At 36.4% G+C, this 16909-nt stretch overlaps 1 protein-coding gene across 1 annotated transcript in view; it reads left to right on the top strand.

Moving 5' to 3' along the window:
- METAP1D (methionyl aminopeptidase type 1D (mitochondrial)) overlaps window positions 1-16909 on the top strand; it is a 73666-nt gene that overhangs the window by 48864 nt on the left and 7893 nt on the right. Inside the window, exons 2-6 of the mRNA XM_012650771.1 lie at window positions 6925-7082; window positions 9146-9295; window positions 10849-10997; window positions 11580-11622; window positions 14921-15084. Coding sequence (XP_012506225.1) covers window positions 6925-7082; window positions 9146-9295; window positions 10849-10997; window positions 11580-11622; window positions 14921-15084 — 664 coding nt within the window. The remainder of the gene's footprint in view (window positions 1-6924; window positions 7083-9145; window positions 9296-10848; window positions 10998-11579; window positions 11623-14920; window positions 15085-16909) is intronic.

Raw genomic sequence — 16909 nt, forward strand, 5'->3', positions numbered from 1 at the left:
CGTCAATGAAGGTAAGAGCCATATTTGAAAATGAATTAGCAAAACATTGTTGTTTTCTCTCTTGGTAATCATAAATCATTTAAATCTGGCAGGCATTCCTCCCTTCATCCAAAATAATTGCCTCCATTTGTAAAATCAATTAGATGTTAATATGCCATAAATAATAGTTTTGTTACTAGACTTTGGCATTTACTGATCATTATGAAAAAATATATTCAGTAAGACATTTTACAGGGTGTCTTTTAAATTACATATTATCTCTGGTTGACATTGTTAGCTGATGTAAAGTAGTGCCAGGCTACTTCATTGTGTTGTTTTCTACCCAGATATTTGATACCTCTGAAATGTAACATAACTGAGGATTGAGGACACGCTGCAGGGTGAAAGTGCTTCCTTGGAAATGTACAATGAAAAATGTAGGTGTTGGTAGCCCACAGTTGAGTACAAATGTACTTTGTTTGGTTTTACAACTGCTTAAAATAATAGGCATTTTAAATGTCTCTCTGAAAGTTCATTCAGACCTCTCCCTTAAAAATACTTGTTGACCAAAAGAAAACTCACATTTTCAAGGATGAAATCAGCTTAATTAAGGGTCGTTAGGAAAGGTGCACATAAAAACCCAGGGCACAGTGGGTGAAATGGAAGCGTTTCATTATGTGGTATAGAATGCATGAGCAGATAACAATTAAAATGGACCCTGAGTAAGAGGCCAATAAATATAGGGCATGTTGTGTGCAGCAACATTAGTTATTTAAAATGCATTCGTCCCTCCCTCCTACTTGAATTCTGTAATCCCACCTTTCAGACTTAATCTGTAAAGGGAAATAAAATGCAGCATTTAGAAATTGATGTTATTACCAAATATGAAAATATTTAAAACCATAACCTAGATTTACATTCCAAATGCATATTTTAAATGTGAAAAATGTGCTGCAGGATCCAGAGGACATATAGCAATTTCAAGAGACGTTCAGGCTGCACAGTGTGCTCCTCCATGGAGTGAGAGAAGCAGCTGCCTATAATTTTCAGCATTCAGCTCAAACTAGGCACTGATAGAGTTTTTGTGACACTGAAATTAATTCTTATTACTTTTGGTAACAGTAAATATTCTAGTATTCATAACAAATAACGCATAGACTTACTACCTAAGAAAACCCTTTATAAAGTTTCTGTTAGGTAATCAACAGTGACAATACTCACTATGATCATCTCTTGGAAGATCAAATTAGTTCAAAGGAACTCCTTGCTGTTCTGGGCTCTCCTACTCTTCTGAGGTTCCTGATGAGTTCCCATGGGCCTCTCCTAAGTGTCAGATTGTCTACTTGCCCCTGTGGTAATGAGTACATACCTGCATCTTGTTTCCCCAAAATAGCTTTACCAAAAGAGGGTGTGCTGTGGGGGTCCTGGGTGAAAGACAGTGCAAAGAAGACGGCGAGGCCAGCCCTGGGACTGGTGAGAACTGGCTGGGTTCCCTTTCTCTGATGATGGATCCCCCATCAAATTAGTTGTAACATTGATTGTAGCAAGTTGGATGTTACATGTAGTTATATGGTATCAGTTGTGCTTTATAAAGAAAAGAAATATGTAGGAAACTCAACACACCTTTTCTACATTGATCTATATCAGATAATATAGTTTGGGTATTTTTTTTTTTTGCCCCTGATGTAATGGGGGTCTAGGGATTTTAATTTTGCCCACTCTGTATTTAGAAAATTTCATTACTACTTGTTAATTACAATATGATAGGGTTGAGGACCTCCCCCTCTTTTTTTGCCAGGTTAATTGGAGAACCATTATCTTCTAAAGGTACCATGACTTAAGCCCATTTCTTCATTTCACCTGTGAGAATACTAGTTCTTTTTTCTCATTTGTAATGAATAGTTAGTGGAATAAACACGGTATGGCACCTTATTATCCTGTTACTTTGTGACATTTATAAGGGTGTCTTTTATCAGATTGAAAGAAAAGATTTCAGTTCAAATACAAAAGTGTCTTATGAAAGTGGAATTGCTGAGTACACTGCAGAAGCATAATTGTCAACAGATTGGATCTGTTCAGGCTGTGTTCCCAATGTTCAGAATTTTGCCATCCAGTCTTGTGGGTGTGCCTGCATCTTTTCTGTGTCGAGTCCGTCATTTGGCAGCACAGGTACATTGGCAACACTGTTCATCCTAAAAGTGAATGTCTCAAAAGCCTCATCTAGATATCCTAGCAGAGGCCTGATGACTCTGTGCTTCAAGTTTAAGTACACAGAAAAGGTTCCCCTGCGAATGACTGTGTACTTGAACTTGATAATACTGATAAAGATGCTCTCTTCTTTGTGTAGTCAGCCATACTGAAAAAAATCTTCATGAGTCCTAAAATTGATCAGAGGCTACATCATCCCATTGCCTGGGATGCAGCATGACAATCAAATGTTGTTATGAAGGCACAAATTTCAGAGCTGAAGGGACCTCAAAGACCATGAAGTCCAACTCTTTTATTTTATGAAGCTTCTGCATCTCAGTGGGCAACATCTGTGAAGTGCTCAGCACGGAGCTTGGCACCAGTAAGTTCTTGGTTAGTGTCCACTGTATTGCTCAAGGTCACATAGTGAGCTCCAGGGGTAAAACTGCAAGGGCCCTCCAATGTTGTGTCACTGTAGTCCTTTTCTCATCATGTATAACACTATCTGATATAACCTAATGTAGTTGTTGATTTGCTTACTGCCTGCCTCCCACTGTAAGAATGTAAGCTCCATGAGAGCAAGGACTTTGTCACCTTGTTCATCACTATATTCCCTGCATCCAGAGCATGGCACATAGCAATGAGTTCAGTAAGTAGTTGTTGAATGAAAAAATAAACGTAGAGGCCCTAGAGGTGAACATGTCAAAGAGTGGAGAAGGGAAAGGAAAAGAAATGAACATTTATGGAACACCGTTTTGTTTTTGTTTGAGACAGAGTCTCGGTCTGTTGCCTGGGCTAGAGTGCCATGGCATCAGCCTAGCTCACAGCAACCTCAAACTCCTGATTCAAGCAATCCTTCTCAGCCTCCCGAGTAGCTGGGACTACAGGTGTGCACCACCATGCCCGGCTAATTTTTTAATGTATTTTTAGTTGTTCAGTTAATTTCTTTCTATTTTTAGTAGACACGGGGTCTCGCTCTTGCTCAGGCTGGTCTCAAACTCCTGACCTCAAGCGATCCTCCTGCCTCAGCCTCCCAGAGTGCTAGGATTACAAGTGTGAGCCACCGCACCTGGCCAAGCACCTATTTTTTTTAAAGATGGTATACATGAATATGTTATCTCAGCAAATGCTCACATCAGCCTCGTTGTAGGGAGAGCACTATTAGTCCATTTAACAGTGAAGAAGGTGAGGCTCAGAAGTTTTGGTAACTCAAATCTGTTTGACATCAAAGCTCATGCTATTTTCACTACCACAATGCTTCCCAATTAGATCATTTCTAGGAATTTTCATGAAAAAAATATCTTTATTCTATATGTTAACTGGTCATACAATATTTACATTTTTCATGATAAGAAAAAAAAATGTCCTTGAAATCCAACCCCTGAAAGAACACATTATAGAGCAAAGCACTCTAGCCGATAGAACTTACAGGAGCCCCTGCACACCGTTGAGAGGCGGCTTGAAATACCAGACATAGCTCTGGACTTGGACTCAGAGGACTAAGCTGGGGGCCAGGTAATTGATTATCAGAGAGATGTGAGCCTTAGTTCTGTTTCCGTAAAATAGTGATGCTAATAGCTGCCTGCTTACTGACAGAGCTGGTAAGAGATAATGTATGTGGAGCACATAGCACTGAGCTTAATCAAAGAAAGTGTCCATGAAATGTTAGCCACTATTGTTATTACTATTTCTGTTAGTATTATCGTTATTAATAGTAATCAAAATACATACTTTCCTCCAAGCACTTGTGAGCTTGTGTCTTGTATGTGGTCCTACCTAGAGATGCAGTTAGGGGGCTGGAGTCATGGACTGAGTCCACATTTTCCATTCCGTACCCACAGACTGCCCAGCTAACAGTTCTGTCAGCCACCTCCCTGAAGCATGTGTTTGGTCAGCCAAGGGAGCTTGGCTTGAAGCAGTGGATGGATTGGGTCAACCCATCACTTCTTGTAGAGAAATAACATAATAATAGTCGTAACAATAGTTTTATGATGACTTTGACATTTCTGGGTGTTTCCACTTGTGTTAGCTCATGTTTTTCTCATGCTGTGAGAGAAGTAATATGCTTCACGGAGGCAACTCCCCCTGCCTTCCCTCAGCTTTGGCACTTACTCATGTCCCTTTGTGTGCTGCAGTGTCTTCAGCTGTGCAGTGGGGTGATGACAGTCTACAACTCATAGGGTTTCTGTGAAGGTTAATGAGCTAACACATGTAAAGTGTCTAGTACAGTAATTGACACAAAATAAGTGTTAACTATTAGAAGCTATACTGGAGGCATATTTTCTTCCCTATTTTACTTATTATGTATTCTTGGAAGAACTATTGTTTATTGGGCATGTACTAAATGTACAAGGCAACTTCACATTCCTTATTTCAATTACTTTTCACCTGAGACTCAAAAGAAGAAACTTGTTCAGTGCCACTCAGCTAATAAGTGGTGGAGCTGAAACAAAGCCCAGGCTTCTGCTTTCCAACTGTCTCCTATTCCGAGGACACAACTCTGTCCCTCATGTATCAGTTGACAATCCTAGGACTGCTGGTATTGTCATTAGGGAAGGATTATACTTCATAAGCTTTAGGGAATATATACCTACCTCTATCAAGTCATTTTTTCTTTTTTCTTTTTCTCTTTCATTTTTTTGAGATAGGATCTTGCTGTGTTGCCTAGTCAGGTCTTGAACTCCTGGGCTCGAGTGATCCTCCTGCCTCAGCCTCCCAGTAGTAGCTGGGACTATAAGGTATGAACCACCCTTTCCAGCTTTTGCAACTTTTTTTTTTTAAAGAAATGATATTACTGGCATTTTTTCTGGTGTTTGGAATCGTTTAAAATAGCACCCAAAACACCTCTGTAGGTTTCATTCAACAGTATGGAAGGAAGAACATAATCAAGTAAAGCTTGTGACTCCGAGTCTCTTACCGTTGGGGTTTGTTTTCGTCATTGTCTTTCCCCAACTCAGAGATCCTGAGTACTGGGGCCAGTACTCACCTGCAATTCATGTTTTCATTATATTTCACAACTGGAATGTTACTCTAGGCCAGTAGTTCTCAAGCTTTAGTGTGCATCAGGATCGCCCAAGGGCTTGTTAAAGCACAGATTGCTGGCCTCATCCTCAGAATTTGAGTCAAGAAGGGCTCGTGAGTTTGCATTGTTTTCCCATGTGACGCTAACACTGCTGGTCTGGGAGCCTCATTTTGAGAATCAGTACTCTAGACCAGGAATCAGCAAACTTCTTCAGTAAAGGGCCAGGCCATAGGGTAAATATTTTAGGCTTTGTGGGCTGTATGGTCTTTGTCACAACTACTCGACTTTACCACTGTGGCTCAAAATCAGACATAGACAATTGCAAGCAAATGAGGGTAGCTATGGTCCAATAAACTTTTATTTATGAGCACCCACCAAAATTTTAATTTCATGTAATTTCATATATTACAAAATATTATTTTTCTTTTTATTTTTTTGCAATCATCTTTTAGGTCTTGGGCTGTATAAAACAAGCAGCAAGCCAGATTTGGCCCTTGGCCTGTAGTTTGCCAATCCCTGCTATGTAGTTGTGACCTCTTGGGGATTTGTTAAGATTATTGTTTGAATTATAAAAATAATTATATTGAATTATATTATTGAATTATAAAAATAATGCAAATGGATACTTTTAAAAATCCTAACAGTATAGGAGAAAATAAAATGAATCAAAAAGTCTTCCTCCCTACCTCCAGCCCCAATCATATACCCCAGAAATAACTACTATCGACGAATATCAATTTCCAGAAATTTTATAGACATAAGCTTCTAAGCTAATATAAGTGTATAAGCTCTTTTTACATTAGTGGGCTTTTTATACATATTGTTCAGCATTTGCTTTTTTCCTAGCAGTGTATTGTGACCTTTTTCCATATTAATACATAGAGATGGTTTAGTTTATTCTTTTTAATGGCTCCAGAGTTTTCTGTTATGTAGATATACCATAATATATTTAACCAGTCCTTATTGATGGTTCCCATTTGGAAACATTTGGGTCGTTTCCCATTTTTTCCTACCACAAACAATGCTACATTGAGGGTATATCTTTATATATCTATCATTGTGTAATATCTGTAGGAAAAAGTCCTCGGAGATGAGCTACTGAGTCAAAGGATATGTGCATTTAAAATTTTGATAGATACTTCTCAATTTCCGTTGTGTGTACTTTGAACCCTATGTTCATTTTTGGTGGGGGTTACACCTACATTTTTGCTAGTTAGTCTTTATCTGACTTGAGCATTCATCACAATGAATTTCAGTATAATGCCTCACTGCCCGAGAACTTAACACAGAGTGGTAATCCTATGGAGGGCAAAAAGTGCAGCCGGCAATTTGTCCGTGATTCTTGAAAGGAAAACGGCTTTAAAGAGTGTAAAGCTATCAAAACAGTGCCCTGAATCCAGGGTCAGCCTGGACATTGCCACGTAAGGTATCACAGCAGAAATTGTTCTTTTTACAGATCTGGTGCTTAGCAGATGTTTCTATATGTTGGTTTCGCACTAGAGTTTTCCATTGTCAAGCGTTTATGTAAACATAGTATTAGCTAATAAATATGCTGTGCTGCTATTGTACTAGAGCTCAGAATACCATTGCTTTCCTTTCTATTTGGGGCTTTTCCTTTTTGAGTCAATAAGGTATTAGAATGATGATTTAACAGATAACAGTACAATATCTTAAAATGAAGTACTATGTTAGGTTTTTTTTTTTTTAACTTAACGTATGTCTATTTCTGCTCATAGGTTGTCATAGAATTTTCTCTTCACCACTCAATCATATCTACTTACACAAGCAGTCAAGCAGTCAACAAAGAAGAAATTTCTTTTTTCGGAGACAAAGAGATATTTCACACAGTATAGTTTTGCCGGCTGCAGTTTCTTCGGCTCATCCAGTCCCTAAGGTACTGTGTCGCCTATTATCTGCTGCTTTTTCCAGCCAAGATAAAGGTTGACTGTGGAAGTGATCAAACGTTTTTGTATCTTTGATTTCTGAGCCATTTGAGTCATAATTTTAAAACTTGGTTTGTGATTTAAAATAGTGATATGAGAAGTTTTAATATCCTACATTGCTATAACATCAATTTTTTAAAATAAAGCTCTGAGCTTTCAACTGCTTAGCTTATTTAGAATTAAAATTTCTATCATGAAATTTTCTGTATTAAATTCCTAAGATGAAGATAAAACTCCATGTATGTAGTTTCTTAACTTTTTTTAGAGGAAGAAAATTGACTATAAAATTGGGGTGATTCAAAAGAGATTTCTTGAAACTAATACACTAGATTTTTTTGAAAGCCTACTCTTCTACTTTCCATATTATTGATGCTGCTGCTGTCTTTGAGTTGTCTTTTAGAATAAATTAAATAAAACATCTTGTCTCAGAGCATTCTTGATTTTTTTTTTCCAGAGATTGCAATTCTGTGGCAAGCAGTCTATCCATTTTTCAAAATGCAATATAAAGGTGGTGTGTGAGTCCTTTAGGAAGAAGAACAGCTAAAAGAAATATAGATTCGTCACAAAAATCACCTGCTTTCTCCCTTTTATGCATTTTTTCATTGCAAACCCACATTAAGTGTGTTACGCTTCCTGAAGATGAGTGGCCCATTTTAGTGGCAAAGGCTGCTGTGACAGAAGGTCCACGAGAGTCCAGAGTACGTCCCTTGGCTCGGCTGAGGCCTGGCCAGCATGGTGAGAGCTAGCGTTTGGAATTAGTCACAAAATTGACATTATTTTTCCTTAGTAGAAAAGAAAAAGAAATCTCCAGAGAGGAGATGTATTGTTTTAGACATTTCAGTCAATTTCAGTGACAACCCAACAGCCCTTCTGCCTGTCGCTATAACCTTGCCAGATCACAGAGCAGAGTGGATACAAGAACACGGGCTCTGTGGGGGAGACCTGGTGAGCATTTGCGGGCACGTGCAGGGGGGCTGTAGGAGAGCAGGTGCTCCTCCAGAGCTCAGCTGTGGCAAGCCAGACAACGGCGTTACCTGTGTCAGGAAAGCCCATCTGAGCAGGGGAATGAGTCAAGATCCTGAAGTCAAGAGGAGAGCCCTAACCTCAGCTCTTCTAGAGCTGCCGCGACGTTTCCATTGAATAGTGTTATCTCCCTCAGCTTCCTGTCCTAAACTGCTGTGTAGCCTTACTGTGTACTGTTCAACAATGTTAATCGTTGGTAATGCTTTACAAACTATAAATAGTTTGTAAAGGGCTGTGCAAAACCTTGGACTGAAAGAAGCTCTGTGTGTAAGATAGTATTTATTTTCTCAATACTGCCCACGGGATTAAGTGAGTGGTGGACAATGGTCTATAAGAGTGATCAGAGTCGTCTGTTTTGAGTTCTGGGGGGTGCTTTTTGTTTGTTCTTGACAAATAATGGAAATATTCTAGGTGATTTTTATGTACTTGGGGAAAAAAAGAAAGTTGTTTTATTCTAGCCTCTCGGTTTGAGTATGGTTGCAACGTGTAAGAAAAGTGTATGTGTAATAGGCTTCAGGGAACTTGACAGGCAGCCTTTTTACATATTTTTCATGGAGAGAGGGTGTTGGGAGCTATCCTTTGCATAAATTTTATCTTTGTGTTAAGAAGATGAAAGTGCTCTTAATTAACCATTTGGCAAATTGGAAGCTTGGTGCTATTTTTCATCAATGGTGACATACTTCTAACGGGGTTGGGAGGAGGAAGAAAAGAAAACTACTGTTTGTTTTGACCAGAAGTCTACTTCAGTCCAGTTTGACTCAAAGCATGGTAAGGTTAAGACCATCCAGAGGCAGCACTAACAGGCAATGTTAAGTTCAAAAGGGCAGGGGAAGGAACCAGGGCAGCCTGGAGGGTCTGTTGTGCTGGCTTCAGAGGTCGGTGCTCCGGCAGGAAGGGCAGAGCTCCATGAAGCAGGAGGCTGTGTCCGAAAAAATGATCCCATTGTCGTGCGCTGGGTTCTGATCTTCGTTTTCAATCCTTTTTCCTCAAGCACATAAAGAAGCCAGACTATGTGACGACAGGCATTGTACCCGACTGGGGAGACAGCATAGAAGTTAAGAATGAAGATCAGATTCAAGGGCTTCGTCAGGCTTGTCAGCTGGCCCGTCATGTCCTCCTCCTGGCTGGGAAGAGTTTAAAGGTGGTGTGTCACCAAGCCGCAAAAACGACTTACATAAGGGGCCACGACCACTGTGTTTTTTTCTTTCCTTTTAACTCTGTAACTCTTCTTTGTACATAACTAATTTGTTTTAAAGCACTAAGTAAAGCCTTGGGATGGGGGAAAGGAATTTTATTATTTTATGTGTTCATTCAAGAAGTAATTTAAATTCCAAATTCAGTTTTAAGTAGCAGAATTCTAGAGATTGGGCTGAATCAGCCAATCCAAGTTGATCAATGGCAGATAGCTTTGACTTTTGCTCTCTTGCTCCTGCCTATAGTTTCTGCTTTTATTCCCCACGTTATTTCTGTGTGCCTGAAGATTTGCTCTACCTTGTACTCTGTCTCCTGTTTTCTTACATGAGCTTTGCAAAGAAAGATCAGACCAGATATGCACAGCCATAAGTAATGTAGCAATGTAATTATGTACAACTGTCCTACTGCAAGATTTATTTCTTTCCTAATAATCTGAAATACCCTGCAATATAAGGATCATAAAAGAAAATATGAGCCTATAGTTTCCAAAATAAGAGGCTGCAGACTTTAGGAAGTAATACTCAAAGATGAAATAACTTATGGTATCGTCTGTGTAATAAACTTGTTATAGCAACATGACTAAGCATAATGAGAATATAAAATAACACAAAGAACATTGTTGAATGAATAGTTAATTTTTAATATGAGATTTTATTTTTGGTTTAGAATGTTATTTATGATTTATGAGTTCGTGGAGATAGTGTTCGTGAACTTAGAAAACTCAATTTCGGCTTTCTTTTAGTTTGGGAGCAATTTAGTTTGGGATACCTTCTAGTAAGGGAAAAATATTTTTTACAAACACATTTGTTTAGCTGGGCTCATGCCTGTAATCCTAGCTACTCTGCAGGAGGATTACTTGAACCCAGAAGTTCAAGACCGATTTAGGCAATATAGCTAGACCCTGTCTCCAAAAAAAGAAAAAAAAAATTTATTTACACATGAAAGAAATCAAGATTAGTGAAAATCAAATCTCTACAAAATGTAGCAGACTCAGTTTTTTAAATGATGCCCCGTAATCTCCATGCCATTGCTGCAAAACCCATGTAATGTTTCACTGAGATAAAAAGGTGTGGGGTCGACCTACTTTTCAAGCTTTGTTGTCTAAACTGAAGATCCTTTTGAGCATTTATTTATATGCTTTCATTAGCCCAGGGCACTAACCATTAAGGAAGAAGAAGGAATTGCTGAAGAATGTATTTTTGAAATCTTTAGGCTAAAATGGAGTTGTATCACTTAATGATTCACAAATGATTTAGAGAATCCTAGAGTTTAAAATTTCTATTTCTCAATAGTCTATAACACCATCATATACCCAAATGATTGTCAAAAAAGGCACAATTTAGGGTTGTAACATTAATCATTATTAAAATGTTGTACCATAAGTTTATCATAGTAAATTTATACAGTCTCACATAGAAGTGCCATTGCTATAGATGTAGTTGATAAATACAGGAGATGTCTTCAACTGTCACTGCACAATTTCTTTATTTAATATTTTAGGTTGACATGACAACTGAAGAGATAGATGCTCTTGTTCATCAGGAAATCATCAGTCATAATGCCTATCCCTCACCTCTAGGCTATGGAGGTTTTCCAAAATCTGTTTGTACCTCTGTAAACAACGTGCTCTGTCATGGTATTCCTGACAGGTATTCATTTCTTAATAACATATTGTTCCTTTGGAAAGTAAAACATGAAACTGAGATCTACAACATATGTTGAAAGATACTATCATTCTTTTGAAACCCACTGACAAACTTCTGAAGTTGAATATGGTAAAATAGAAATTCGGAAGTATTTTGCTTCTAAATGGATATAACACCACCATTTAATGTTCCATTAAAACAGTATGTAATCTAGAAAAGGGGTTGTGCATTAAATATTTCTTTTATCTTCTTAGATTTTAACTATAAAAATGGTAAAAATCCAAATGTAGGCCAGTATTTGCTATCAACTATTGTTTTAGTTCTTAGTAAAATTAAGGTGCATGCTTTGAAAAAAATAGTTGATTTTTAAATAATGACAATGTGTTCATATTATGTATTGCTTGTAAAATGTGATGTGTCTGACTTAAGTTAAAGATGAGATATACTTATTCCATTTATTCCTCCTTCACTCCACATTGTCATTGTTAACTCATTGGGTTTGTGATAGTAGTCATTAGCTATTTATTTTTATATTCCTTTTATTGAGATCTGCCTATCACCATTTTTTTTCTGTTTATGTTTCAGTCGACCTCTTCAGGATGGAGATATTATCAACATTGATGTCACAGTGAGTAAATCATATAAAAAATAGTCTTTGATCAACTTCAGAATTGCTGGTAGCAACAGGAAGAGTGGATTGAAAATGTGAGCTGCACCAATGGAAGTGCTGTTTACTTCTAGACCCAGACGCAAGCAGCTGGTTTCCTTTTTTGTCTTTAACTCTGTGTTTATTCCAAGTAAACCCAGGCCTGACTTGAATTTAGGGCTGGAATCAGATGCACTGAGATCAATGTTGGCCTAAGTGAAATGTCAACCCAATCCTGCTATGTGTCATGTTTTTGAGAAGGTGTAATTGTTATTGATCCACTGTGTAGTTAACGCAGAGCACCATAGCACTGGGCAGCTGCTGAAGCTAGATATGTATGAGATGAGCTAACACGAAGAAAGCCAGCATTTTTCCTTCACTCTGCCAAGATTGATCTTCCTCTTCCTGCTGATTTTGAGTGGGGCCTGTCATTATCTTACTCTGTCATTAGGGGCTACATTGGCCTGTGTGTGTCAGTCTATTTGGACAGCAACTCTTTCGCTAGCAGTGTTCCCTAGATTTATTAAAATCGCTAAAGGTATCGTCATGTTCCATTTCTGGTATAGAGAGCCTTGAGCTCAAAGCATACAAGCAGAGTGATTTTCTGTCTGAACTTAAGTCTTCACTAAATGGCTAATAGCTTTTCTTTTAAATAACAAGCCTAAGTAATTTAACATAGGGACTTCAAATTATATAAGCGCTACCCTTTCCTAATTTTCTTAACCTTTCTCAGACTTGGATTATTTATATTTTCACAGTTCCTTTTATTAAAAAATTTTGTAACGGTACTTCTGGATTATGTAGATCATAAATAAATTCTGTACATCTGATGATTAACAAATAAATTTTAAATAAATGAAATTTAGACATCTGATGAGAACTAATTGAGATAGACACTATTCAAGGAATATGGTTTTTATTAATGAAATATTTTTAAGAATTGTATCTAGACCATGAGACCTAGGCAGGAGTGGGAACGAGATGGAAATAGGCATCTGATAGTTGTATTCAGTCAGACTTTTAGTTAGTTAAATTAATTTAACCTTTTTTCTTCATATCAATTTGTGTGGGGAGATAGCCAAAGATTCTTTTATTGCAGACACTATTTCCTATTTCATTTTGTCCTACTTAGAATACTTGAATGTTTGCTCCACATGTATCATGTTGGTATCTTTCCAACTCAGAATCATGTAGAAGGAGGTATTTTTTAAAGTGTACCTGAAATAAAATCTTTTTCATGGTATGCTTTTATTTTGGATTGTATCTGATTTTAGGGTTTTACATTTATTATCTCACCTAATCACCCTCTATAAAACATTACTGCTTTGAATGAAATCAGCATACTCTTACCTACTGTTTCCAATGTGTCCAAAGAGAATACTCTATTCCTTTTCTAAGTTTCCTGAAGACTTTTAATAAACAGTTTCGTTTTTAACATTCAGATTCTTTCACAATCGCAAAACTCATAAAGCAAAGTAAAATACTTTCAAGTGTCTAGAAATGTGAAGGAGTCTAGGAAACAGGTTAGTATCTTAACAAATTATATTTTTTATGAAATATTTTATTAAGTGAAGGAGTCCATTATCAGATCCTATACTTTTATCAGAAAATACTCATTGCATTTTATAATTGTTTACATACATCTAGTACACAAGAAAATGGATTTCTTTCCCTCTTGAAAGTTGAATGTTTTTTCAAAAAAGACTTGATGCCTATAGTAGTTGCTCAATAAATATCTGTTAAATAAATTAAGTATAAGACAAGAATAGTTTGTGAGTACAAACAGAAGTTATAGATGACTGCCCCATAGACTTTCAAAAGTATTGTATTTCCATATATTTTGAATCTTTCAAGTAGTCATTTTGAAAGGTAACAATAATATGAAAAGGCGAATAAAGATTTTAAAAAATAATACATTTTTACTTAAGATGCAGTCATGTAAACATTTACAGTTGCAAATATTCTTGAATAATCATGCTTATATTAGCAAATTTTATATTCTTATATATAAAATCAAAGCTTATATTTTCCTGGATTGCAAAGCACTGTGAGAATAAGTGTATAAAACACTACTGTATCGCAAGGTAATTAGGATAATTTGATATAGTAGAGAAAACACTCGATTAGAAGCCAATAATGCATCACATTAGTCTGAATCTGCCCCTTTATTGTGTCACTAACCTTAAACAAGTTACTTGTCCATGCCCGAGTTTCCTGAATTATAAAGTGAAGATCTAATGAAGACCTTTCTTGCTATCGTCACAAAATGTAGGAAAGCAACTTTTTTAAAATGCAGAATAGTGTACTGATTTAAGATATTAATTCAGTGTCAGAAAGCTCAAATAAATATATTTTTGTAATAGTTTCTGCATTCTAATACTTTATGAGAAAGAAAAATAATTAGGACAGATTTATGCAAAAAAACAAATTCCATGCTACATCAAAGGATCAATATTCAACCAGTCTCCTCTACCTTCTATATCTGTTATAGTGTTTGGTAATCATTGATTTTTTATAATGAATCTGGTATCTTTCAAGATTGTGTAGGGCTACTGAATCAATGAAGACTGATAAAATTCTATTTTCTGTAATTTTACTTTTAGGCCTGTTTTATTATATTCTAATTCTTTAAAAATTCATATGTAGTATTTTCTGTTAACATTCTGCTATCAGGAACATTCGATTAAGATTTCACTTCTCGACATAAGATTTTTCTATAACATATTGCATTCCTATATTGGGCCACTTCAATTCTTAGAACTAAATTCTCCTACTGTCTGTTATAATAGCAACATGTCTATCTTATTTCTTCTTGTCATTATATATCACTTCCACCTATAGAACTGGTAAAGAAAAGATCAAGTAAGTCTTCATGACATTGAAGAAAACTTTTCACTCTGTTAAATAATTCTTGATTCTCTAAACCTATTGTGGTAATTGTAGATCATTGTCTTGGTCACTAATTTTTGCATATATATTTTTGTCTTAGAAATAAGCGAGGAAGCAAAATGTTACAGTAGTATTCTAATCATAATGCTGAACTAGCTATAGTAGTTACTTATTTGTTTTTACATTTCACAATACCATTCTATGGCTTCATCTTTTTAATTTTTGCAAGGTTTCGGTATATCTGTTTCTTTTTTTTTACACACAAACGTGAGAGTAATTGTGGAAGGGTAAAACACATGAGTCTGCTAAATACATAGATGAACACAATATATACTGAGGGAGAGCAGATTTTTAAACAAGGACATATTTTAAAATTTCTGCCTGTGTTTAGGTCTATTACAATGGCTACCATGGAGACACCTCTGAAACATTTTTGGTGGGCAATGTGGATGAATGTGGTAAAAAGTTAGTGGAGGTTGCCAGAAGGTGTAGAGATGAAGCAATTGCAGCTTGCAGAGCAGGGGCTCCCTTCTCGGTAATTGGAAACACAATCAGGTAAGCCTTACATTGACAAGTAAAGGGAGGGTTGGCAAATGGTACTAAGGTTATTGGTGGCTTGGTATAAAGTCGATGACATGTTTTATGATTCAGAACCATCATTTCAGTCTGATATGAGTATATGAACTGCCAGGCTACAATGTTGTTCCCTGGGATGAAAAAAAAAAAAAGGGTTTAAAAAAAGTGAATTATACCAGGGTCAGCAAAGCAACTTCTAGGAGGAGCAAGCAATATTTATATAGCTGCTTTTGTTTTAGCTTGACATATTATCACACCAAATATGGAAGAAAGTACCTAAGAAGGGATAAGTATCCCAATCTTTGGATAATGACACAGGAGAAAAGCTAAATTTTATAAAGGAATGAAGTGAAACATATTCCTATGATACAACGATAAAAAGTGTTAGTTCAAGCAAGCCTTACCTTTCAAATTAATAGATTAGCAAATAGCCTGAAAGGGTGATCTTCCATCCTTTTTTGGTCTGGTTCATTTTTCGTGTAAACCACTGTTTATTTTTCACACAGTATTCTATGCTTACTTTTTGAGTGTATGTATATTTTCTGAATTTAAGACTTTTCTTTGTAATATGTTACCTACTTTTAGGTCTTTTTTCCCCCCGTAACTGTTTTGAAGTAGACATACAGAATATGTGTTTTCATTTTAAAGTAATGCATTTTGTTAAAGATGATCACATCAGTACCCTTTAAAGTACTGTTCTCATTAATATGAACCATTGAATACTTCCCATTTGTCTAAAGGATGGAAGGCTTAGTCACCTTGAAAAGATGCTGCCTTTTTTCTTTGTAAGCCTTCAAATACTTTAAGAAAAAAGGCAGTAAAATATCAGTTAAATGTATTTATGGCTTAAAAAATATTGTAACAGTGTCTGAATCAAACTTTAGTAAAATCTCTTTGGGTTATATCTGGGAAGCTTTTATTGAAGACTTTGAACAAAATTGTGTTTTTGACAGTTTTAAATTATAGGCTAACTAGCCTGGGAAAAAAGGATAGTGTCTCTCTGTTCTTTCATAGGAAATGTTGAATCAGACCCCTACTGGGAAAAGAAATTTAATGCATATCTCACTATCTTACTGTCCATGAATATAATAGAAATGAATTCAAAATGCAGTTTTATTTTTGCAAATGGGATGAGTCGATAGATGTACCTCATATTTTTGAACACCTAGGGTTCAACAAATTTACTGGTGGTGTTCTTGCATTTTAACAAAATTTATTCTTCAGTAGAAGGGGGCAGAGAACACTAGATTCTTATTCAAGCATTCTATCGAGCTCTGCATTCATGGCTGTGTCTAAAGGGCATGTCAGCCTTTGATTCTCTCTGAGAGGTAATTATCCTTTTCCTGTCACGGAACAACAAATGATAGCTAACTACAGAGGCACATTTGCAGTAGTCACATTCATCAACTGCAGAAAAAAAAATTCAATTTAATTGTGCAACACAGCTGCACATGGGCTTTTGAGCATTTCTGTTGTTCTCCCTGTCTCACTATTCCTCCCTCCAGATCTATTTTTTAAACTTTTTTTCTGGTTATTTTTTCCCCTTTTTGTCTCTTCTTCCATTTTTACTCTCTGTACTTTCTTGTTAAAGTAATTTTCCTTTGTGGCTCTCATTCTTTTTTCCCCATTGAAGGCTATGAATGTAGAAAATTATCACAATTACTCATATAATTGAGCCTCTTTGTAGCAAGTGCAACTCCAGTAGCCTTTCTCCATCATGAAAATGGTTTCATTATAGGGTTTTTCATATTCTCTGACACCATCTACACAGAGGAACAGGCGTGCAGATGAGATGTACTAGGAA

The sequence above is a fragment of the Propithecus coquereli genome, unplaced genomic scaffold (assembly GCF_000956105.1).
Source record: "Propithecus coquereli isolate 6110/MARCELLA unplaced genomic scaffold, Pcoq_1.0 Scaffold34, whole genome shotgun sequence".
Classification (NCBI taxonomy): domain Eukaryota; kingdom Metazoa; phylum Chordata; class Mammalia; order Primates; family Indriidae; genus Propithecus; species Propithecus coquereli.